This window comes from Cyprinodon tularosa, unplaced genomic scaffold (assembly GCF_016077235.1).
Source record: "Cyprinodon tularosa strain WSP-4 unplaced genomic scaffold, ASM1607723v1 ctg68, whole genome shotgun sequence".
Lineage (NCBI taxonomy): Eukaryota > Metazoa > Chordata > Actinopteri > Cyprinodontiformes > Cyprinodontidae > Cyprinodon > Cyprinodon tularosa.
The window spans coordinates 895528-921671 of record NW_024039429.1 but is presented as its reverse complement, the minus strand read 5'-3'; the positions used below and the strand labels follow the sequence as shown (position 1 = coordinate 921671).

The 26144-nt window shown below is 38.4% G+C and overlaps 1 protein-coding gene across 1 annotated transcript; it reads left to right on the top strand.

The window, feature by feature from the left end:
* Positions 1–9178: 9178 nt before the first annotated feature.
* On the top strand, positions 9179–25392 carry extl3 (exostosin-like glycosyltransferase 3). Its single transcript, XM_038267607.1, has 5 exons — positions 9179–11725; positions 12768–12895; positions 15893–16037; positions 16138–16266; positions 21411–25392. The coding sequence occupies exons 1-5, from the start codon at positions 9593–9595 to the stop codon at positions 21618–21620; spliced, it is 2745 nt and encodes a 914-aa protein (XP_038123535.1). The 5' UTR covers positions 9179–9592; the 3' UTR covers positions 21621–25392.
* The last annotated feature ends 752 nt before the right edge of the window (positions 25393–26144 follow it).

Sequence of the window (26144 nt, the reverse complement as noted above, 5' to 3'; positions counted from 1 at the left end):
TGTAGATTTGTTGTGATCCATTTTGTTTTTCATGTCCTGCTGTTCATTTTTTGGAAATTTACAAGATGCCAATTTATCTCCACTGCTTTGTCAACATGATCTCTGTGGTTGTTACAGTGTGGTTTTTATTTGACTTTTGTACGATGAATTCAGGCAGTCTGGCCAGGACATATTACACCTTGAGTTACTCTCCTGTGTAATCTCTGTCATATTGCAGAAGCCCTGGAGATTGGAACACACCCAGACCCATCTGTCATTATGAACTCCCTCTCGCCCCTCCTCTTGTACTTGCCCATTTCTCCATCTATGTGCATCTCTATATGTGTCACAGCAAAAGCTGTTTTGCAAAGCAATGCATTTCTTCCTGCAATCTTTTGGCAAACATTTTCTGTTCCCCTCTGTCATTGGCTGAGCTGTAAAGGTCAACAATACAATATGCTTTTATCTGAGAAACCATCATGGAGGCCAGTCTTAATTACTCCCGTTTGCGGTCATCCCACTGTCGCCCCTCATGTTTTTAATCAGTTTGTTGCCATAAAATAGGTGTTTAATTGTTAATGATGGGAATAGACAGAACAGCAGCTCTCATTTGTCTCAGGGCAGATCTCCTTATTAAGTATCATCTTGTTCAAATGGCGCTTAGTCATTTAGCTGTAGATAGATAATTTGTTTGTGCTGCTTAATGATATTACCCAAAATATAAATTTTTATATATATATATATATATATATATATATATATATATATATATATATATATATATATATATATATAAAAAATCTAATTTTGTCTTGCACTAACCACAAGCATATGGAAGTTTAATTTTTTTTTATTGCCATCATTATCTGTTACTGTTGTTTAAAATGAATTAATAAAGGCATCCCTTGCCAGAATATAATGATGTAAAGCTCCTGTCACACCTTGACGATTTAGCCAGCGTATGTCTGACTTCCCACAATCTTCTAAAACGCTGGCATACGCTGAACCTTCTATGTATTTTTTTCAATTTTGGGCGTATAGATAGAGTATTCATAACGAGTCCAGAACTTATGTCCAAAAACAACGTAACTTATGCACAACACATGCAATAACCATGAAATGTCACAAGCCAGTGTCCTAAGGGGGGCAGCAATGCTCCTGGAGGTGATCGGCCTGTACAAAAAGATTGGGCGTGAAAGCAGGGAGCCTTCACCTCTTGTGGAATGTCTGCTCACCATGAAATCTGGAGGAGAACGCACGGTTTCCTCCTGTGAACCCCCTTTTATTCCAAAACTCTGCCAATACGCCATTATACAGTAGCTGTAAGTTAGAAACACGTTCAGCTGTCATCTGGATCACATTAAATATGTTATGCTTTAGAGAAGTTATTGATAAGTTACTCATAGGTTCTGGATAATCTAGACATCATGAGTTATGAGTAACTTACACTTAACGCATGTCAACTTTTTAGGGGTGAAACAGTTCACAAAATCCATGGTTCAGTTCACGGTTTCGTGGTCATGGTTTTCGGTTCGGTATATGTTGATTGTTAGCCTGACATGTTGGTCGTGTTGCTGTTAGAATAAACAAAACGTGTTGCACAATGCTTGCACACTGTTGCACTTTTATCCACAACTTTCTTTCCGCCGTCATCGTAGGTCACTCTAAATGCAAAGTGATCCCATACAGCAGATGTATAAAGTGCTGCTGGCGCGTCTTCCAACTCCTGTTCTTTCCCACTCGCCATACCCACACAATTCTCCACAACAACAAGCGCATGAACCGAACACAACACACGCGAATCGAACCGAGACAAGCGAACCGAACGGTTCGGACGGTTTTCATAAACCGTTCCATCCCTACAACCTTTGAATACCTGTAATGTATGGCCCACGATGAGCCTACGCTGGCATACATCAAGCATGCTCAAAATTTCTCAACATCCTTGTCGTACGTCGATGTGTACCAGCGTGCTTCAGCGTGCTCAACTTATACAACTTATACAAAACTGACCCATAACTTATCCATTTAATGCCAGCGTTTTTGTCAGATTTTTTCATATGTCAGGCATACGCTGGCTAAATTGTCAAAGCGTGACAGGGGCTTAATGCTTTTGTTTTACAATATGATATTTCCCGCCATTTAAAAGTTGTCTGGGTTTTTAAAATGATTTTCTATTTAGTCGCTTCTATTCAGTCCTGACAGCAGAGAAGCTGTAGTCCTACCTGGCATTATAAATGAGCAACAAAATTTTTTTTTCCCACTTTGTGTTTAAAAAAACATTTTCCTTTTTTTCAGGTCCATCTTGTTTTGGTGCAGTTTTTGTTTCTTCTTAATGGCGTTGTTTTTTTTCATGGTTGTGTTAAAAATAGCTTCATTTTTCCAGCACGAAAATCCAGGTTTGTTTAATTCACAGGATTCTCTGAATTGTGACAAACGATGAAAAGTTGTGGGAATTATTGTGTGTTAAAATGCTAATTACATTGATAAGCTAACACATAAGCCCCATTACAAGTTTCTTGGTCATTTGGTGGTACTATAAAATGAAGCGACTGCATTACTAATCTAGTGCTAGAGTGGATAAATTTGAAGGCGTCCCCCTATAAGCAAACTAGCTACAAACTGCTGTGTTTATACATGCGAGCTGACTAGCAAAACATTGTAAATCTGTAGCATGAATGGTATGGAGGAAACTAGTTTACACATCACATGTGGAAAATCACCCACAGTATGATTATGAATCACACACAGATTCAGAAAAATCTTAAATGAGTCTGCTTCACTCAGTGATGCCTTCTACACTGAAGAGTGTTATCGTCTGCATACAGTGGTAGCCTGAAGGGCATTTGGTTACATGCTAACAAGGTGGTAATTCCAGTCATACCTTCTATAGTTAGAAAACAAAACAAAGCTTTTGATTTTTAACATGGAGGTAAATCATTGTCCCTGGCTTTGACTAAATTAGACTAATTTAGACCTGGTTGCAGATGATAAACTGCTGGATTTTTCTTCTTATAAACTGGACTGTAGGATGTTTATAATTAGATTTTAGCTCAGTGCAGTGGACTTTAGTAATGGCCAACTATTAATCGTACTTAGATTGGTTAGACTATGAAGCTTGATGTGGCCATTAATGGCTTAGCAGTGGTACTTAAATACTATAATGTATGAAGTACAGTTGTGTCTAAGATGGCGGGGTTCCCTCCCTGGTTAATATATTTTGTTTTTTATGTAATTTTTGTTGTTGCAATTTTCTGTATATTTTACTTTTAATCTAGTCTGTGTATTGGCAGGATCTTTCAAGTGGAAAACCAGCTTTTAACTCTTTGTTTTTCCCCCTAACTCAGCAATACCTCCTTGGTCAGCAAATCTGATTAGATTTTGTTTCTAGTTATAAATTCTTTTTTTACACTTTTGACAACACTATGGTAAATCAGATTTTTCCTGTTTTGCTTTTCTTGAATTCATACTTTGATGCTTGTTCTTAGAAACATGTTTAAAAAATAAAATCCTACCCTGCTTTATTGGAGGTGATTGTTTCATCCCGAAGAGTCTGCTGTTGTTGTTGTTGCTGTGTATGCTGCCTTTCGTGTCTCATTAGACTTCTTTATATAGATATAAATCTTTATCCACATAAAGTGTCTGCAGAGTTTTTCTCTGTAGACAAGTTCAGGGTTATATTGTTTCTTTCTTGTGAGTTTTAATCTCATTTCTGGTTTTTGCCTCACAGGATTTACTTGATGTGGAACTTTATTTTCTTATCTCTTTATCACACCTTCAAAATGAGTATTTAAATCTATAGTGACCTATGTAAAAACTCCTCAAGATGCTTTGTCAGCTGTTTGCAGATGAGCAGTGACCCATAGCTTTAACAGCTGCTGCATTCGTGCAGGCCTGCAACTGTAGTCTTCTTCAGCTGCCTGATTATTTTTATTAATTTTTTTTTTTTTTGCTCTCTACCGGGAATGCCGTACCTTTGAGGATCACCATTTTAATAGAACAGCAGTCTGTGAGCATGCCGAGTCAAAACCCATTCAGAAGAGTGATATAACAGGCTCCTAAATCTTCAATTTATCGGTCTTCTTCTGAAATGATAATTTTGATCCTTATTGTAGGTGCAGGCAGTGCTTTACTTTGTATGTTGACCTATTTTTTAATTACTCCTATTGTTTTTCTTTTAATGTTATTAGCTATAAGTAAAAATGAACAAAATTATATTTAGAAAAATCCCAGGTTTCCACTTTAAATTTTTCAATTTGAAATTAAATGATTTAAAGACTTTTTAGAGGAGCTAAAGTGTGGTTCTATACGGAAAATAAGTTTAAGAAGACAGTGAATTAAAACCAGATACAAACAATTATAAGGATGAAGAAAAAGTCCTCATTGCAAATTATGTTTTCTCTTTTCTGTCTTTTTTCTGAGGATATTGATGATTTTTAGTAATCTTATTTTGTCACTAACATGCTGCAAGTTAAGGTATATTCGAAGAAATTCTAACAGATGACTTTATTTATTTTAAACTGACCAAACCTTTTTTCTTTTGAGAATCCACCTGTTAGCACACACTACCGTATTCTGCACCATTCAGAATCTGCACCTCAGAAAAAAAAACAGATTTATAACAGTTTTGTACCTTGAAAAAGAAACTAGTCAATTTGATCTACATCCAAGTTGCAGATAAAAAAAAAACAAAAAAAAAACAGCTACTTTGACTACACCTCTGCTGGAAACATTTGTAGCTTTTGTGTGAGTCGTTTCTGCTGAATCTTGAACCATAGATATATTATGCATAGATAAAAATGAATAATGGAATAGATATACAGCTTTCTGTCGACTGATAAACATCTAATGAGCTGTACTTCTTTATCTGAGCATTATGATGCAGGAGTGTTTGTTTGCCTTTTAGTCGTGTTTGGCTATAAATAATCAATACTTGCGCTTGGGAGGTAAACACAATTCATTTAATATGATTATGAAGAGGGTAAATTAAACACATATCATTTTGTTCTAGCTTTAGTTGCTATTTCTCTAATACCTTTGGCTCTACTTGGCAGTAATCATCATGCATGAGCATCTTAGGTGGGGGGATTAATCATTAGTTTTCTTCTTTGGTTTCCTGGCCCTGGGTGAAAAAATCCTGCATCATGAATTCTCTATCTTTGAATTTGCCTTTTTATGAAGTGATTCTTTACTTTCTCAAAGAGGGAAGAAGCAAAAGGCTTTGAGACTCATCTTTAGGTGTTTAAACTTCAAATTTATCTTGCTGGGCTTTTAAAAACTTTCAGCTAGAAGTTGAGTCCCCTGTGTGTTTCTTAGAAAAATCATTTTGCAGTGCCTCATAAAGTGCTGACTGTTTGCAGAGACACTGTTCAAACATTTATACTAGAGCGTGTCATCTGATGTCTAGGAAATCAGAGACAGCACCCCCACCATTTTAGAGTCCCACTCGGTTCCAAGCACCTGCTGTTGTCAGTCATGATGCACTTTATCTGGACCTCTTGGTTATTATTTTCAAATTCCCTCATAATGCGTATTACAGTGACTGCAAACCTAACTCTGTGGCCCCGCTCCCATTTTGGGTACTTGCTCTGAATTTCCTATAGAAGTAATTTAACAGAAGTCTTGACTGAATCAGTAATTCATGCTCATTTATTCATGGCAGCAACCAACACTTTTCCTGCTTGGTGCTTTTCATGTGGTGCAAATGCTTTTTCCCCCTCCTATTTGGGTCATGATGGTCTGCTGCAGCTTTTCCTGTTCCCTGTGAAGTAAGAGCACATGGCTATAACTTTGGCTGCAGCAATTACAGGTACTACTGTAAACTAGCATGGTGTCATTACAAGTTTAGTCCGTAAAGTTTCATTAAAGACGTGTTATGTTTTGTCTCCCTTATTAATATATCTCCCTTATTAATATATGTTTAAAGTCCCTTCAGTCTTACAAGTAAAATAGCTCCATCAGCTTCCCTTTATGGCACCAAATGCCTCCCAGCTTGGAGGTAGGTTAATGATGGCATTATCATTGATCCCTACAAAGTAAGTTGAGGGCAATCAATGCTACACTGTGTGTTCTCCATGCAAGCTGGAGCCAGAATAAGCCGTTTGCAGCAGAGGGAAAACTTTCTGCAGATTAAAGAGATGACGCGAAAGAGATTGAGATTCTGGCTTATCTATGCATGTTGCTCAGTTTTCCCAGGAGGCAGCCACAGGCAGAGCTTTAAGGCGACATGTTTTTGGTTCCAGATTAGGCCTGCTGTCCAAATCTGCCAACATCTGCCTGCCATGAGGCCCCCAATTCTGGCAGTCATGCGCTAATTAATCAGGGTGTTGTGATAGTTGCCAGTTAGTCTCTCTGCAGCACAGGGACATCACCGAGCAGCGGGGTGGAAGCCAGCATTCAAACTGTCATCTGCTCTGTGAATTTGCACTGCATATGCAGACTCCTTAATGCCAGAGAAAACGGACCGTTATTCTCAGCATCAGAGTTAAGTTTATAGGCTGACCTCCGTCCAAAAACCCTTTATCTGCATTGCAGTTATACAGGTTCATGTCTAAATATGCAGAAGTTGCTAGACTTTGACTTTGTTGAGCGAGACTTTGTTGTGGATTTGCTTGTTAAGCCTGTAGACTCCTGACCTCAAATCAACAGAACACCTTTTCTAGAAGAATGGTAAAAAAAATTCTATAAATATTCCTTTAAAACTGAAGCTCTTACACCTAAAAAAGTGAAGACCATCCCCATGGATTAGGAATTAAATGTTCCTTAAGTTTATATGAACAAATACCTTCCTTTCCCCTTATTTCGGATCCTGGACTGAAACAGCTTGAAGAACCCTGATGTGGATTATGCAATTTTGAGACTTGGTTTGTTTTGTTTTTGGACCTTCGCAGTTATAAATAAGTCCAAGAAGAAAACGGGAACAATGACCTAGGCTCTAGTTGTAGTATGGGGTTGGGAGCAACAACCAGAGAGGTTTATTTGACTCAGAAAGAAGTGTCTTAAAGAAAACTGTCTTTTTTTTTTTTTTGGTTGCTATCTCTGCTCTGATCTACTCAGACATTTTAAGCAACAAAGATTCAGGAGAGGACTATATATACCCATATATAAATAAATAGCTCCGGGACCTATAAAGTCAACAGGGTTGACAGAAGTTGGTAAAGACGTCATTGTTGGAGTCTGCATTTTTATTTATTTATTTTCTTATTTTTTTTCCTACTTTCTTTGATTCTGTTTTATTTTCCTATATTTTAATTATGTAAAGCACTTTGCATGTCTTTGTACTGAATTGTGCTATACAAATAAATTTGCCTTGCCTATGCGTATCTAGAGCTGATATTTTAGTGAAGATAAAGACTTCTGTCATTCGTCTTCTAGCTCTAAAAAGCTCTATAAGGTTGTTTATTGTGTTTTCGATTTGTAATGCAGTTAAGCACTGCTTGTCACTTCGCCCATCAGTTGACATATTTAAGGCTTTTGATTTAGTTAAGGTCTAGCAGAACATCCAGCAGTCCAGAAAAAATGATCATCTGCGATAATATTCTGTACTCATGATCTAAAAAGTCTCAATAGATGTTTAAAAGGCTCTTTGAGTCTGGGATAATTTCTTGCTAATGGTGTCTCATTTTTGAAAAACCTACAAATTGAAAAGATGCTAAAATGAATGTATCCTGTACTATTTGTTTTGGGGTGACTTTTCTGAAAATTCATTGAATACACTGGATAGCAAATTGTTAAAGCTCCTCAGTTGTTGTCCCAGAGATGAACTTTGATAATGGTCCAACACTTTACATCAGATGATGCAGCTTTTTTTCCTTCCGCATGTCTGAGCCTTTTTCTGGTCCTGAGGCAATCATCACTCTCTAGGATGGACTCTTATCAAGGGTGCTTGGTAATTTGAGTCGGCGATGAGGTCAGGATGCAGGAGGAGGCCATTAATGAGATTTGCTGAAGGTGCTTTTGATGTTAATTTGCTGGCTGGGTGTGAGTTGCAAACAACGGCTCTCCAGAGTTTCGTCTCAGTGTTACATGAAAAAAGATTAAATTGAAAAGTTAATTGAAAACCAGAGATGGCATGTATTGTTCAGGACACTGATATTTGTCTTCTGCATTAGGCAGCCATGCACAGGACGAGCAGCAGAGCATCTGGCTGACTTTGGAAAGCTTTGCTTAGGATGAACGTAAATCTCATACATACTGGTTTCCTACCGTTTTCTCTTTGTCCTCATCTTGCATTTTTACTTCAGTTCAGGCTGCATATTCCTAATTACATTGAATAATCCAGTAAATTGTCTCTTATATACTTAATCCAATGTTAAAAGCTAAAGTTTTATTCTCATTTGAGTCGAGGTAATGAATTTTGCAGCAAAATTCATTTGAAAAAAAAACAGTCCACATCTCACACACGATAGCAAATACTGAGTTTAAGATGTACATTCTTGATGAATATAGTTTTCAGTGACATTTATGAAGCTTTCGGTGCGGTTTTGTTTCTGAACTGCTGTACAATTTATCAGAACACTCTCCCTGAGCCGTTTTTGTGACCTTCTGATGATGTTGCTCAATGATGGTCTTGAACAAACCTTTAAACTTGTATTTCCTTTGAATACTAAATCATATTCAAATGGGTTGTTTAATAAATTGTAGGCCTCTGATAGCAGTTGTTTGCACTGGTTTTACTTTGGTGTATCAAAATGATAGACACTAAATACATGCATGTCACATAGTTTTATTTAGTAAGCTTAAAAAATTTGCTACTTTTGAAACAATTTTTTGCTACTTTGTTGGTTCATCACATACAATATTAAAGTTTTTTTTTTTATAAAGCTGTGTGCAGCTGTTCATTAAATAACCATTCTTTACTTTTTCTTCTAGTTTTTTTTAATCCTATCAACTGGGAAAATATAAAAGTTCTCATGTTCATTAACAAATTAATGACTTTAGGAAAAGACTGCGAGCAGTAACAGCTGTTAGCAAGCAGGGCTGTATAATGATTAATATCTCTGCAGCACATCAGCAGTGTGCAAGAGGTGTGTAGTTTGTGCGTGAAGCCAGAATTGCTGTTAGGTGACCAAGTTTTGAGGAGTGAAGGCAATAATTGGATTAGGATTATGTCATAATCTGTACTTTCAACAGAAGCATATTTTTTTCCTTTAAATAACCCTGTTAATCAGTTTACCCAATTTCTGTCTGTTTCAGGTTCCTTTTTTAACAAGAATGAAGACATTTAGCACCTCGTGGTTCTTCTGATCGGGGATCTAAAAATGAGCCCATCTGAGTTATCAGATGGTCACCATGTCCTCCTGGCTTCGTCCATCAACAGAGGAACCCTTTGGACATACTGAACCTTTAATTGTGAACGTTCAGAAGGACAGCTAAACCTCTCGACAGAAAATGGCATCAGTATTTTTCAGTTACAATACAGAGGAGATTTTAGAGTACAGGTGAGGCTCAGCCAGAGCCCACATCAGCTATTGGACTATCAGCAGATGACCTTTAGAGAAGACTTAATGGTATAGCATCTGTCCCACCACCTTGCTGACAAGGTCGACTATGGCTGCAGCGCCTTACAAAAAAGGTTCCTTAGTGGGGCAAGGAAAGGACTGACAGGTCAACAATGCAGCGTAACGGTGGTGGAGTGGGTGTCGGAGGCCAGACGTGGGTGCTGCGCCGGGTGCGTCTCACGTGGCTCAGTTTCATGCTCTTCTTCATCCTGGTCTTCTTCCCACTCATTGCTCATTACTACCTCACCACCATCGATGAAGCAGGAGGACCCGACAAGCGCATCTTCGGGCCGCGCCCCGGTGGCGAGCTATGCGAAGCCAAACACGTGCAGGACCTATGCCGCATCCGGGAGTCGGTCAGCGAGGAGCTGCTGCAGCTGGAGGCCAAAAGACAGGAGCTTAACGGGGAGATCGCCAGGCTCAACCTACGCATCGAGGCCTGCAAGCGCAGCATTGACAGTGCCAAGCAGGATCTGCTGCAGCTGAAAAATGTTATTAGCCAGACTGAACATTCCTATAAAGAACTAATGGCCCAGAACCAGCCCAAGCTGTCTTTGCCTGTTCGACTGCTACCAGACAAAGAGGACCCAGGATTACCGCCACCAAAGTCTGCGCGTTCCTGTCGTCTGAGGTCATGCTTCGACTATGCACGCTGTCCTCTCACATCTGGATTCCCTGTCTATGTCTACGACACAACTACTTATCCATGGGGCATTTATCTCGACCCCCTGGTAAAGCAGGCTTTTGCAGCATCTGTCAAAAGCAATATTTATGTAACTGATAACCCAAGTATCGCCTGTTTATATGTGGTACTGATAGGAGAAATTATAGAATCTTCTCCTTTGCCATCTCCTCTAGAGCTGGAGAAGCAGCTGAAAGCTCTTCCCTACTGGAGGTCTGATGGACACAATCACCTCCTGGTGCATTTCTCCAGGAAGTCCATGACACAGAACTTCCTGTATAATGTCAGCACAGGAAGAGCAGCAGTCGCCCAGTCAAGCTTTCTAGAGCAGCAGTACCGTGAGGGCTTCGACCTGGTTGTCTCCCCACTGGTTCATGCTCTGTCAGAACCTAACTTTTTGGAAGTTCCACCACAGGTTCCTATAAAGAGAAAGTACCTTTTCACCTTCCAGGGTGAAAGGGTAGAGTCTTTAAGGAGCAGCCTGCAGGAGGCCCCCCCACAGTCATTTGAGGAGGAGCTGGAGGGAGATCCTCCAGCCGACTTTGATGATCGTATAATTGGCACTTTAAAGGCGGTGCAGGATAGCCGCCTTGACCAGGTGCTGGTGGAATTTACCTGCAAGAACCCAAAGCCAAGTTTGCCGACAGAATGGGCTCTTTGTGGGGAAAGGGAGGACAGACTGGAGGTGCTCAAGGCTTCTACTTTCGCCCTGGTGATTGCTCCAGGGGACGGACAGCTGGTCGCCTCAGCAGGCTGCGGCATGAGGCTGTTTGAAGCACTGGAAGTAGGAGCCATCCCTGTTGTGTTGGGGGATCACTCTAAACTACCTTACCACCAATTTATCCGCTGGACTGAAGCTGCCATTATAGTACCTAAGCCACGTGTCACAGAGCTCCATTTCCTTTTGCGCAGCTTATCGGACAATGACATGCTCGCCATGAGGCGCCAAGGTCGCTTTCTGTGGGAGACCTACTTCTCAACCTCAGAGAACGTTCTCAACACCATCCTTGCAAGTGTTAGAACCCGCATTCAGGTTCCCGCTGCTCCGATCAAAGACGAGGTCGCACAGGAGATTCCCCACAAAGCTGGGAAGCTGGCAGGAACAGATGCCAACCTGGCCGATAATGGGGATCTGGATCTGGGCCCTGTGGAAACGGAGCCTCCCTATGCCTCTCCTCGCTTCCTTCGCAACTTCACATACACGGCTGCAGACACGTACAGAGCTTGGAACAGGGCCCCGGGGCCCTTCCATTTGTTTCCTCACACCCCTCTGGACCCTGTGTTGCCCTCTGAAGCCAAATTCCTTGGCTCTGGAACTGGTTTCAGGCCTATTGGTGGGGGCTCTGGGGGCTCTGGGAAAGAATTCCAAGCTGCTCTGGGAGGGAATGTCCCTCGAGAGCAGTTCACAGTGGTCATGCTGACGTATGAGAGGGAGGAGGTGCTGATGAACTCTCTGGAGCGGCTGAACGGGCTGCCATATCTTAACAAGGTAGTGGTGGTGTGGAATTCCCCAAAGCCTCCCTCAGATGACCTTCTGTGGCCAGACATTGGCCTGCCTATTGTGGTAAGATTCATCTTTTCTCTTAAAACCTGTAGATTTGCTGCAAAGTGACATTTTTGTTAAAACTGCTACTTATACCGTTCTGCAAAATGAGTTTTATTTCTGATAGCTGGTCCTATTAAAGATGTCAGGGTTAGTTGTTCCTCTCTGTGTTTGTTTTTTTCTTATCAAGATAACAGAAATAAGCTTCCAGACATGCATACATCTGGTAAAAACCACACAAGTGACTGATCAGAATAATTTTTTTTTCCCATTTAGTATTTACTTCATCATTTAAAGCCAGAAAAATACAAATGCAGCAACTGGTTTTGCTAGCCCAGATATACAGAAATGCTGGTTTGTAGATCATTTTGTCTGGACCATAACTGGTTAAAGAAAAATCTAACTCCATTCAAGTTCTTTGTTAGTGGTTGTATTTTAAATGCAATCAGAAATAAATATGAGTTTTGTGACTCATTTTCATCATTTATCCACCAAATAAAATGTTAACTTTTATCAGTTCTTTATTTAATCCTATGAAATCAGTGGCTTAACTAAGTTCTGTTGGTTGATAATTTTATTGACATAATATTCAGATAAGAACAGTTCAGATCTGAACTACGGCTAATGATTGGTTTGCCTTTATTCAGAAGTACTAATCTGTTATTTGCTTTGTTGTCAAAGTCTCTTCAGTGCCAAAAATTGCCATGTTTATGTCCTATTTGTTGGTGTGTTGCCGAGTTCTTATGCAATACTTTAAGTTTACTGTAAAGTGTTAAAGTCTAGGATGTTAAGAAGCTGCTATTTGTGTATTTAATACCAGTAAAGTCTTTGTGCCTTTTGAATTGAGATAAATTGAGAAAATTTGAAAAAGAGATTTAAATGTTATTTAGGTTCTTTTTTACCTTTGAGAAAGGAAAATGGCCACTAATTTCTAAAAGAAATGGTAGCTTACATGATGAGTCTTAAATTGTTTTTCTTTATTTTTTTTCTTATAGATGTCTTTTCAAACTGGTACCAGTGTTGCTTTTATATTAATGGTCTTTTGCTAAACTCATGCCTGCAGGTTGTCCGCACAGAGAAGAACAGCCTCAACAATCGCTTTCTTCCCTGGGACGTCGTGGAAACTGAGGCCATCCTCTCCATTGACGATGATGCTCATCTTCGGCACGATGAAATCATGTTTGGCTTCAGGTCAGTCAATGTAGAGTATCTTTTACCTTCTGGAAGGATTTAAAACCCTTCTGACAAGTATTTATTTTATTTTTGTTTAATCTACTAAAAAAAGATTCTCTATGGTTCCTCTCACAGCTTTGGATGTTTCGATTAAAACTACTTACTCGCAATTCCTTTTTTTGTAATGGAATCATCTGGAAGGACATTTCGTTTTTAGTGGGTTTTTTTTAAACAATGCATGAAGAAAAACCTTAAGCATGAATACCTTAAAGTGTTATTTTTTTCTGCTTGAATATATTAATCCTTTTTGAGAGATCAACCCACTGTTCTCCAGTACCAATTCTTACTTTCCAGCATAAGATTGTGCATAGCCTTGTTGGTGTCAATTCAGTGTTCCATTCAGGTTAAGTTAGGACTGACTGGGTCACTGAAGCTCAATGATTTTACTGTTGTAGGTTTGCGCCTGAGTCTGGTATTATTTTCATAAGGTTTGTTGAATCATATTGGATTGCAGTTCATGTTTGAATGAATAACTAAAAGATGACAAAATCATCATTCCTCGGCCTCTAAGCCCCACAGTGGATATGTGATGTGTATTTTTACCAAACGTGCTGCTGTGCATTAGTCCAAAAGTCTCTTCTGTCTAAAGAACATTGCTTTGTGACAGAGGTTCCCAATCCTGCTCTTCAGGTACCACAGTCCTGCATGTTTTATGTGTCTCCTTGCTGCCACACATCTGACTTGTATGAATCAATGATTAACAGCAGAAGAACAGGGTTGTAAAGTTAGTGCAGAGAAAGGTAAAACCTGAATGGTAGTGGTACTTGAGGACCAGATTATATAACCTCTGCTCTAAATCAGTGCTTTTCAAACCATTTTCTTCAGAATCCACAGTCCTGCATGTTTTACATGTCTCTGCTTCAGCACACCTGCATCAAATGATTGCATTTACTTCTCAACAGCCACCAAGGGCTGCAGGGCCTGATTAATCACCCATTTTTTTTTGGTCAGGTGTGTCACATTTGAAAACCACTGTAAATTTAGTCAAGATAAAACTGACTATAGCTGATTTAAATAATTTCTGATAAAATAGTTAAGCTTTATGTTGAAGAAAAACTGGGGTTAAAGGGTCTTGGTCTGATTTGTTACCAGGAGACAAATATACTCCCTATTTAATTTTAATTGTAAACATTCTTTCTACTTCACAATTATGCAGAAAAATAATTCTAAAAATGGTAAAACTCCAAATTCTGAAAAATACAGAATCTGTAAAGAGTTCAAATTTAGTTGAAAATCGATATACAAGGTACCCGAATGTTTAACGAAATTTTTTGTGCTGTTATTTCGTGAACATCATTGCTCCTATTCCAGTCTTGTGTGAGATTGCAGTGGCAGCTTTTCCAGACAAGCAGAAACTTATCCTCTGACTGTTTGTGTGTGCACTGGCTCATTTGTGATGAATTTCTCAAACGTCCCCAATGATTATCCAAGAATGTTTCCTGACCTCCACTCTGAGGAAAGGGAAGTTGTGGCGCAGCTGAGCATCTTAGATAAGTGGTTTCACATGAGCTCATTTGAGATGCTGAATTGCTTTTTGAAATTTCTTGGATCTTATTTGACGGTAGGAGACGTTTATCTAATCTGATCAACTTCAACACGCAACTCAGCTGAAGTATGTTTCTTTCTAGTTTACAGATGTCCCACATGAATATACTTGCTTGTTAAAGTATTTATCCCCCCATGACATTTTACAAATTTCTTTTGACATTAGAACAAAAACAATTATTTGGCATTTTATAGGGATTGAATGAACTAAATCAAAACAAGGTGCAAAATAATTTTAAAATGGAAGAAAAAAAAGAAAGAATTATATAAAATTATAGAAGTATAGTTACTTAGCATTTTCCATCTGTACTTAAATAATAAACAAATGCAATCAAATGCCTTCAGAGGTCACATAATTAGTTTTTCATCCACTAGTTTAATCTAATAGACTGTTCTGTGAAGGCCTCTGTTAATTTTTTAACAGATTCATGAAGACCAAAGAGCACGGCATGCAATGCATGGATTAATCTGGAGCAGCTGAAAAATTCCACAGCTCATCTTGGACGATTTGCTGTCAGGACAATGATCCAGCCTTCAGGGTATGGAGGACCAGGAGTCATTGAAAAACAGCCATTTCAGTTTATACCCTCTCGTTTAACCTTTTGATCCCTGAGCACACTGAAAACCAGTTAAACAGTCGCAGTAGCTCCTCAGATATTAGCAGCTCTATTGATGGTCATGTTGTGAACCAAGTGTGGATGTCTAACCAATGAGAGAGCTAAAATCACAATGCAGCTGAGAAAAGTATTTTAAAATGCAAGATGAAAAAGAAGGTGGTTTTGCAATGAGGATCTAAGGAATCCATCTTTTAAATGTGTCATAACAAAGCTATTAATCAGATTTATGAATTGTTTTTTTTTAACTCCATGTAGCACTCCATATAGATTTGGAGAATGGCTTAATAAATAAATTTCTTCATTAATAATTCAATGAAAAATGTACAATATACTATTAGAAAATGCTTTTCACATTAGATTTCTATATGCATGATTCCAATTTTAAGTTTTAAATGCCTTTTTTTTCAGTGTGGCAAAAAAAAAAAGCTGCTACAGAAGTAAAAAAGCAGTAGAACGTCAAGCTAAACGTTGGCAAAGAACGTTTATTAAAGAGACAGCATTCTCCACTTTTTGGATTTCAAATTGTAAAAACTACTTTATAGTACTCTATGTACTTTGTCACACAAAACCCAAACAAATGAGGTTGCAGTTTATGGTTATGTCAAGCTGTTACTAATTTAAAGGATTAAGAATAAGTTTATGACTTACGGTACTAAAATTCTTTGGCATTTAACATCACTTATTAATATAATATAAGGATGGAAATGCATGAGGAAAAAGCTTTATCTGATCTTGTAAGAGCTTGAGCAAAGTTTCAAAGGAATCTGTTTTTCTGTTTGATGGTGTCTCTCAGAGTGTGGCGTGAGGCCAGAGATCGCATTGTCGGTTTCCCTGGGAGGTACCATGCGTGGGACGTCAACCATCAGTCCTGGCTCTACAACTCCAACTACTCCTGTGAGCTCTCCATGGTACTGACAGGAGCTGCTTTCTTCCATAAGGTCAGACTCTGAACACTCTTATAAACAAACTATGGCCCTGTAGAGTTTAAGGCAGCCATATTGTTGACTGATTTCCCCTATGTTTTTTTTGTCCTTGTAGTACTACGCCTACCTGTACTCTTACGGGATGCCCCAGGCCATCAGGGACATGGTGGACGAATACATAAACTGCGAGGACATTGCCATGAACTTTCTGGTGTCTCACATAACCCGCAAACCACCCATCAAGGTCAGAAACGTAGCATGCAGTGTCCTCACCCTTCAGGTTCCTGTTACTATTCTAGGATTTATTTTGCGTTTATTTCCCATGTATAAACTCCCCATTACTCAAACAGACATATCCAATATCCTCACACAAACATTTTCAGCTCAAATCGGTGTGTTCTGCTTGAGTTTTCTTCTCGAGCGTATGTTTATGTCTCCGGCAAATAATTCTAATCAAGCCATGGAAATTGCTGGAAATCTCTGAACTGCCTTCGGTTTTAAAGTTCTGCCTGATTTATATGTCTGGCAATTTTCAGCAGGGAATTAAGGCTGCCTTTTGTTGTGCGACAGCACCTCACTGTAGAGTAAGCCCCCTGAATATTGAATTTGGAGCAAGTCTGTCGTTCTTATGGTTGAGGGGAGATATTTCTCTTCTTTTCCGGCTAATAGGACAAATAAGATTGGGAACTAAATTGCTTTTTTTTATGCACCTCTGGTGAGAAGCTGACATTAAATTTCAGATGTTTTGTGAGGCTTTTTTCCCCCTTCAATATTGAGATCTTAAATAGCACAGCAGCAGATTTACCACTGTTGTTTTTAAACGGAGGGACCTTATCTTTTAGGCAGGGGTTTTTATAGAAACATCTATCCACTCTTTAAGCTGCCGCTTTGTGCCTTTTTTTTTTTACTTTAATGCATTGTAAGATTCCTGCTTTTGCTGCTTGATTAGCTAACATTTGTTCCCTTTGTGTGAGAGAAGCACTGTCTCAAGCTGACTTTGTAATAGCTCTGGAGAATCTCATAGAATAGGCTTTAAATGGGCCTTTTGATGGCTTTGTCTGTTATAATGGGCTCACAGCTGAGACTAAAACAAAGCTTCAAAGCTGTTTTATTTATTTTTTTGTTCACCAGCAGCACTGATTATTGTATATGAAAACTTCAGCAGCAGTGACTCTGCAGCAACCATTTTAAGAGCTTAGCATCTTGTCTATAACACTGATAAATTAAATATTTATTAGACAGTTGGCAGAACATGGGAAACTTTCAAAAGATCAGTCTTGTATTTAGGATTGAACAAAGTGCGAGTTGAAGAGTTTGTTATAAAACAAGGACATGCTGTTTTTTTTAAAACTGCAAAATAAAACTAAATTGTCCTTGATTAAAGCTTTGTTTTCCAAATTAGAGGACTTCCTTTTCGGCTCATTTTAGATCAAATCTATAAAATGTTAAACTATCGCACATGTTAATATAAACAAACCCATGTTTACCTTTTAATTTTAAGATTGTTGGTCGTCCGTTGTCCTTCTGTTTAAGTGTAAACACAATACCATAAAAGAAAATCCATTTATGAAGATATGGTGTAATCTTTATCTCGATGCACTGCTTCTCTAAAAGAGGGTAAGCCACGATACAATATGAACAAAGCTGACTGTTCTGAATGCTTTATCAACACTGTAATAAAATATTAAGTGGGGGGAAAAGTGTTGCAGAAGGAACAGATTAGATAGTGGGGAAAAATCCTACTGCACTTAAGTGAACCTTTAAATTTAGGTCTAGAAAAAAAAATGTATACATTTAAAAAGCTCTGTTTTTGTTTTTCGCTTCTGGATTAATAACTTGGGTTTTAAAGTTAATAGTTTAGACACTGCAAGGATTACTAAGATAGTAGATTAGATCTAAAAAGGTTCTCTTGTGGATGCTGCACTCTTAAGGGTCCATCTTTACACATTTTAATAATTAGTTAGCACCTCTTGAGCTTGTTTAGTTTTATTAAAATAACTTCCCATTTGAGGTTTATTTTTATTTTAATTTTTTTTTCTATATGTAATTGCAGAGGATTCCTTGTGTAATGAAATATGCTCTGTGCTATTGTGTTACTTTTGTGTAACAGAGCAGACTTTAGCACTCAATGCTTAAATTTGCTTTAGAGGCTTTGACTTGTTTTTCTTAGCAAGTTTTTTTTTTTTCTGGAATGTTTTCTAACCACAAACCACTTCCCCCAGAATCGTCTTGCTGTTTGTGCTTCATTACTTTGTGTTTTGAAGCAACTGGGGTGGAAAAGAGTTTATTTATTTATTGTTTGCAAGGAAGAAGGATAAAAAGGTTGCATTTATGGATGTTTATAATAAGCTTTTCCCGAGGTGTCCTAATGACCGCTAAACAAATGATTCACCTTCAGATTTTTATTGATTTTAGCATCTTCATTTAAAGGAGAAGTTCGGTTTTTTACACTTTAAGCCCATTTTCTGTAGTGTCCAGGATGAAATCGAATGATCGACACCAAAAGTTTGACAATTGGTCCTGTCTCTGCTTTTGGCTCATTTAGAATCAACCCCTGGCTGCTTTAGAATGGCTTGCATAGAGCATGTCCGATAATGTCCTTAAAACAACCTTAAACGTTCTTTTTTTAAAATATGCTACTCACCGGGTCGTCAGCGCTGTTCAATGACGTTCCAAAAAAAGTTTCGTAAAGAAAAAACGTTCCTGTAGTGTTTTATTTAGCATTTTGTAAATCCCATTGAGTTCTGTAGGAATAGTCAATATTCCCCTGCCACCGGAAACGGAAATGGGGCCTGTTTACACAGTTGTAGTCTTTTCGCTTCACTCTGTGTACTCCGACGTCGAGGTGCTAACGTCTCTGTTAAACACTTTAAAAAACTCTGAAAATGGAATACGAAAGGTGGATTCTTGATTCTCGACGTCGGAGTACACAGAGTGAAGCGAAAAGACTACAACTGTGTAAACAGGCCCCATTTCCGTTTCCGGTGGCAGCGGAATATTGACTATTCCTACAGAACTCAATGGGATTTACAAAATGCTAAATAAAACACTACAGGAACGTTTTTTCTTCACGAAACTTTTTTTGGAACGTCATTGAACAGCGCTGACGACCCGGTGAGTAGCATATTTAAAAAAAAGAACGTTTAAGGTTGTTTTAAGGACATTATCGGACATGCTCTATGCTAGCCATTCTAAAGCAGCCAGGGGTTGATTCTAAATGAGCCAAAAAGCAGAGACAGGACCAATCGTCAAAATGTTGGTGTCGATCATTCGATTTCATCCTGGACACTACAGAAAATGGGCTTAAAGTGTAAAAAACCGAACTTCTCCTTTAAGTGTATCCTTGCTGTTCCAAAATCTATTTTTATGATAAAAATATTAACTATTGATGGTATTAGATTATTATTATTATTATTATTATTTTTTTCATTTTAAAGTTTGTTTTTGTACTTTGTGGCTTTATCAACTGCTCTTTGCTATAAGATTTTCAGACACTGTTAATGTTTGCACATTGGCGAGAAAATGCTTATTCCTTGTGACATCACCACACATTGAAATATGTTCAGTTGACACTTTATCAGGCCAGAAATGGTATATGGTGTGTTCTCTTTTCTTTTTAAATCAAGGATGAAGTCGCAAAATCATCTTTGGGGTAGATTTAGGTCATAAAACATTTTGAGCTTTGAACATGTCACAGAGCTCTGTTCCATCAATATTGCAATGTTTTTGACACAAATGCAACCCAGCAAAGAAATTGATAAAAAAGAACAATGAGTAGATGGAACAAAGAGTCAAGAACCCTGGTTTAAAGGGGAAACTATTGCGTACACTGCAAATCTAACCTTTATGGAAGACTGGCAGGAAGAAAGCCGTTTTTGAACAAGGCTATAAGAACATCTCATATGTAGTTTGTCACAAACACTCCAAGACAAATAAAAAAAAAAACACTATTAGTCAAAATGAAACCTTAACTGTACTTTCTATCTATCCATCCATTTTCTCCTGCTTAGTCCTTGTCAGGGTCGTGGTGTTGCCGGTGCCGATCTGTTTTTGCGTGATTCTATCTCTAGAGACATGCAAAGACAAACAACCATGCACACTCACGCCTAAGGAGAATTTAGAGAAGCCAATTAACCTAAAAGTCATGTTTTTGGACTGTGGGAGGAAGCCGGAGTACCTGGAGTGAACCAACGCATACACAGGGAGAGCATGCAAAAAGATCCCAGGCCAGTAATCGAACCCAGAACCTTTTTGCTACAAGGCAGCAGCATTATCCAATGTATCGCTGCACAGCCCAATTATTTTCTAATCTTTTTAAAAAGGACCTCGTTAGGGTTGCAGCAGAGAGCTCCGCCCTTTAGGGAATTCTCCCAGAGGAAACCCCTCGCATATAACTCACAACTCTCAGGTAAATAATGGGCAATGTCAGCAGCAGCCTTTGGTTCCCCAATCTCACCTGCATGCTTTGAAAGCCCACTGTGCCTGTGATTTACACAGATTACCTGGTTTAATGTTGAGGACAATAATGTCATTAATAATAGTGAGCTCTATAGCTGTAAATTTAAGAAACTTTGACTTGAAAGGGACTAATCTATGTAGTAATGCCTTGCCTTTTCTCATACTTGGAGGTGCCAGCATCATGCTTTCTGTCGGCAAATAAAAAATCTGGTAGAGGTTGATGGAAAGGGATAAATATTAAGTAAGTAAACCTGTTTGAGGATGCAAAGGGCTTGGGTTCACATTTTCATAAAGAATAAACTTTAAAATCTAGATGTGCAAAGCTAGAAGAGATGTACCTCTAAAGACCTGAAGCCAGTTGCAGTTAAGAGTCGCTCTACCTAGTATGGACTCAGGAAGATGAATACAAACAGATACTATTATTTTAAGTAGCTTTTTTATGTTTTTGGGGTTTTGTTTTTTTACATCTGAAAGTTGTACATTTCCTTACCCTTGAGTTATATTCTTTGTTTCTGTCCGTCATAAAATCTCATTTAAATGCATTGAAGTTCGACTGTAACATAAACAGTGAAAAATATCCGTGCTGCTGAATATTTGTGCAAGGTTGTTTTTTTTAGTTTTTATCTTGTATTTCTTTACACGGCTTGTCTTATTTATATTTTATCCATCTATCCTCATCAGAATGTGTATTTTTGTTGTTGCCCACTTAGCCTTGCCATTACTCAAACTGGCATTTTCTATATTGCAAACACACAATTATAATTACAAACTGCCATATTGAATCTGTACTATTCTTTTCTCCAGGATTTCTCATACAAGGACATTTTATCACTGGACAGCATATTTATGACTGACCAGTACAATAAATCAGGTTTTTCAGCAACAGTTGGTAAAACAACTGTAAATTTACGGTCCCTGTGTTTGTTTCAGGTAACCTCCCGGTGGACTTTCCGCTGCCCTGGCTGTCCTCAGGCCCTCTCACATGACGACTCGCACTTCCACGAGCGCCACAAATGCATCAACTTCTTTGTCAAGGTGTACGGTTATATGCCGCTGCTATATACGCAGTTCAGAGTGGATTCTGTGCTGTTTAAGACTCGTTTGCCCCATGATAAGACAAAGTGCTTCAAATTCATCTAGTGTGGGGTCGATCGTCTTACAGAGAGCCTGAAACAGTGGATGAAATGACTGAAACTTCCACCAGAAGTAGTGAGGAAGACTGACGGTCGGACTGCAGGATTAACAAGCAGGAGGGATCAGATGTTGAGTTGGATCGAACGTTTAACAGCTGCGGATTCAGAGAGCGGAAGATAAAAGAAACTACTGCCGAGAAATGAAGCTTTTTCATTGGACAATTTTCTTTTTTTTTTTACATGCCTTTCCAATCATGTTCCATCATCAACCACTAGTTACAGAAACTGTTTGCACCTCTTAACTGCCTGCTAAAAAAAAAGGAGGCAGTCTTAAAGTGTACAGAAACACATAATGGATTAAGCTGGGAGCGTTTTAGTTAAAAAAGAAAAAAAAAACCTTCTTTAAACTCGAGCACTGATGGTCAGACGTATTTTATCAGACTTTCTTTTTTTTTTAAAGGATGTCATTTAAATGTGTAAATATACGTCTTGTGGACATTTTTCCAAACCTCCCCGCCTTTGGGGAAATCAAAAGTACAACCGCTGAGTCCAGTCCTGTCTAGACAGCAGTACGTCCTCCAGAGGGAATTTAGCAGTCACCGCAATGCCTGAGAACTGTCAGTAAAACCAGCCAACACATTTTCTGGTTCAAGTCATCTTTAAAAGGAGTAATATTAACCAAACACCTGCAGATTATAAATATACCTAAAGAAGCACTGCAGCCTAAATCAAGCTTGAATGCAGTTTGAGGAGTTAATAAACACCGGTCATAAAACTCTCAATAATGACAAAAAATATAAAAAAATGTTTTTTTAAGCACAAGTTTTAGATTATTTTTAAATTCCTGATCATCCATACCTCATACATACATGCTGAAAATATACTTTACCCTCAGTAATTTATTTTTAAAGCTATGAACGCCTTTTATTAGGCTTTTCAAGCCCTCATTTTGCTGCCATCAGAACAATTCTGACTATGTCTGAACCCTGACCACCATAGAATTGGTTGAGAAAATTAGTCGGCTTCCTTTGTAAAACATTTTAAAGTCCAAAAATGTTAATAGATCTGAGATCTGTTTTATTCATTCACATACCAGTTCTATGTTTTTTATTGGACCGTACAGCTTTGTCCACGTAATATCTATATAGATGATTGTTTGAGTTAAATTACGCAAATTTGCTGACAGTCAATAATTATTTGGGTCACTTTTTAAAGTACAACAGAACAACCTGAAGGGATATAGGTTCCAGTTATCGTGCCACAATAAATGTTCCTGTCTGTATCCTAATAAGTTTCCTATCATTGTTTATGTCTTGAGGATGAAACCTTAGAGAATTTGACTCATTCATGTCAGCAGATTTATTTTTAACATTGACTGATTTCAGTCTGTGTTGATGTTAAACTCAGTCAGTTGTTGACACTGAGGCTGATATTCCAGCAACTTCTAATGTATGAATGAGGTTTAGGAGTTCTTGGGTTGCTTTGTGTTGAACCTGTACAAAGTGGAGTGTCTCAGTAATTCATTCATCCTATACTTCATCAAAACTGGCTTTCGAAGGCTTAGATTCTTTTTCACCTTTCATCCTATGTTGGGTCCCTAAGCAAACGAGAATTGAATTTTTTTTCCCGGTCTGCACTATCATTAGGATTATGAAGTGTCCTTTGTCCTTCCTTCTACACTATCTTCTTACATCTGGTCACCCTCACTCTGTTGTGTAGTCCGTTTTTTCCTTATGTCCTTATTTCAGTCCCTTTTATCTTTTCTTCCTTCTATTCCTCCTACCTTGCAGGTACCCTCCTCCATTTCCCTTATATACTCCTCTTTTTGTCATTTAATCTGCCCTATTTTCATCCTTGTGTCCTTCCTTCTCTTCTTTCACCTTTAATTTTTATTTCCTGCTTCCTTTCCTCTTGCCCTTCCTTTCCTACCTTCATTATATCCAAACCTATCTTTCAATTATTTTCTATTTATGCATTATACCCCCCATGCACGTATCAGTCATAAATTCACAGTTAATGTTTGTATTTTATATTTAAAAATCGCTCAAGACAAAGTGAGGAATAGGAAGCCTAAAAATAGTTTGAAACTTTTACATGAAAACTTTGAAGGAGCCCATTAGAAGTGTGAACATTGCCTAAAGCTGTTTCAGTGGCAGGAAATAAACCAATTAAAATTAGTTCTGATAATTCTGCCAGCAGGAGAGGTCAAACTCTCAGCCAGGATCTTGTCAGGAACTTGTTGATAACTCAAAAGGGACAATTAATTTTTACCGACGTTGAGAAAAACGGCTGTTTTGCTGCAAAATTAACCAAATATTACTGGAGGTGTATATATTTGAGCTAATCCTTTGCACTCATCTATTTTATTTTTTTTATTGCTGATGTATGTGTCATTACCCCCTCCCCCACACCACACACAAACACACAAAAGAACTGCTCAAATGCCTCATTAAATGCCTAAAACTAATGACTTTTATGTCCGTGAGGAATTTCTGTAAACCTCTGACTAGAATGTGCTCTTAGGACATTAAATCTGAAACTACAAGCTACAGTTTTTTCTTCCTCTGTCAGAATGTGACAAATATACCTCCTACTAGCACAGTTAGATCTCTCTAATTAATTTAGTTTTGTTTTATGGGGGAGCAATGGTAATGATCCGAGTGAAGAAATGGTCCAAAACATCAACTCGTTGGCTAATTTGGCTCCTGTGCTCCCATTTCACTGCTGCAGTTTGTGTCCGTACCGTGCTGAAAACGAGAGCTTTGCTCCCAGAACGGGGAAAGCAAATTAATTTCCATTTGAATGTCAAATCTCATCAACGTTCTGCCTTTTCCAGCACAGATATGGGGCCACATCCTCATGTAGACAAAGTTTTTAAAGTGTCACATTGATTCCTTTACTTTTTGCTTGAATGTTGTTTTTTTTGCCAAATGGGTACGATGTCTGCAGCTTTACAGCATAAGTTTGCGAGGTGCTCAATAAAGGGATGCAGAATGGTACGACTACTGGAGCCGAACCATCATGTATTATAAATCCAAAATCCTGCTAATTTCTGTAATCTGAACATAAAACATAAAGTCAAAGTGATGGTCTTTCCCGGCATTTGTATTCTGTGAGGATGCTTTTATGGAACTTTAACAAAATGGTGTATATTTATTAATGTTTTTAAACTTGATAAGACATGCAATAAAACCATAATGTTGTGGTTGCTTGTTCCTAATCACGTATATTACCTAATTGACACGTCACGTTGATTTGTTGCCAATGACTTTGTGGTGCCTCCAACATGAGCAGAGGAGAGGAAATCTTAAAGGCCAAATGTTGCACCTGCTCCAGAGTACAGCTCCTATTAAAGTAAAACAGGCTCAGTCTATATTTCTGGGATGCAGATTTTTTTTATTTTTGTCTTTTGGGACGTGACCAAAACCAAACTATATATCCCCTCCTGATGGAAATACAATAACCTTCTAGGCGTTTTGTAATTACCTTCCGACTCTGATCGAGTCCTTAGGGCTCAGTTCAAGCCAGCCGTTCTTCCTCTGTGCTTTTTTTTTTTTTTTCTCCCCCTCAAGCTACAGTAGCACAACTAGTTTTCTGTGGCTTGAAGTAGAATAAATCTAAGTCTGCAGTCCCCCTGCAAGGTGTAAATATTGATGTGTGCTACTTGGTCTGTCTCCCCCCCTTTGGGTGAGGCTCCAGCCACCTGCTGTCAGACTGACTGTGTCAGACATACCATTCAAAGACCAGAAGAATGGAAATAAAACCTTGTTTAACAAAAACATATTGTGACTTGTCTTCATTCTTGTAGCTGCTTCCTTCCTTAGATAATTACCCTGCAGTGGGACTCCCTTTGAATTTTCTCATCACATTTGATCACCTTGCAACCATAAACACAAGAGCATTTTAAAGAGACAAATAAAGCAGCATACAACTGAAAGCCAGGCTATATTGGAAGGAGAATCTGCTTTAGTCTTTACCTTCTTGCAGGTTTTCTTCCACGAGGGGTCCACAGGGCACAATAATTTTTTACTGTCTCCGACCAGCTTTCAGAAAAGCTTTCCCACAGCATAATGCTGCCTCTACCATTCCTTGCTTGGGACAGACCACCAAAGGAACTTTTTGCACCTTGTCTGCCATATATGCTGGGGTTGTGGCGTGCATAACTAATGGTTTGTTTTTCTTTAAATGTTTTCCCACTTCAGCTGTAGATCTTTGCAGCTCCTCCACAGCTGCCATTGGCCTCTGGGCTGCATTAAAAACAAGATTCTTTCGTACTGTTTCTTCCTTTTGCCTTTAAACCGTGAGTTGCAGACGCACTGCAGTCGTGGCTGGAGTTAAGAACCTTTTAGGAGAACCTAAGCCTAATGTTCTGGGGAAATATTTATTTTATACAGTCATTACAGAGAAAACATCTCTGGATCCTGCTGCTATAAACAGGCTTTTATTTTTGTTTCCGTGCAAAATTCATTTTCATTTCAACAATAGCTAATTACTAAGACACTTCATGTGTTTGGATTTACTTTAGATTAAA

Coding starts and splice junctions, on each gene's coding strand:
- extl3 (XM_038267607.1), top strand. CDS start 9,593: ATGCAGCGTAACGGTGGTGGAGTGGGTGTCGGAGGCCAGACGTGGGTG. Junction 11,726..12,767: donor ACATTGGCCTGCCTATTGTG/GTAAGATTCATC, acceptor TCATGCCTGCAG/GTTGTCCGCACAGAGAAGAA. Junction 16,267..21,410: donor CCCGCAAACCACCCATCAAG/GTCAGAAACGTA, acceptor TGTTTGTTTCAG/GTAACCTCCCGGTGGACTTT.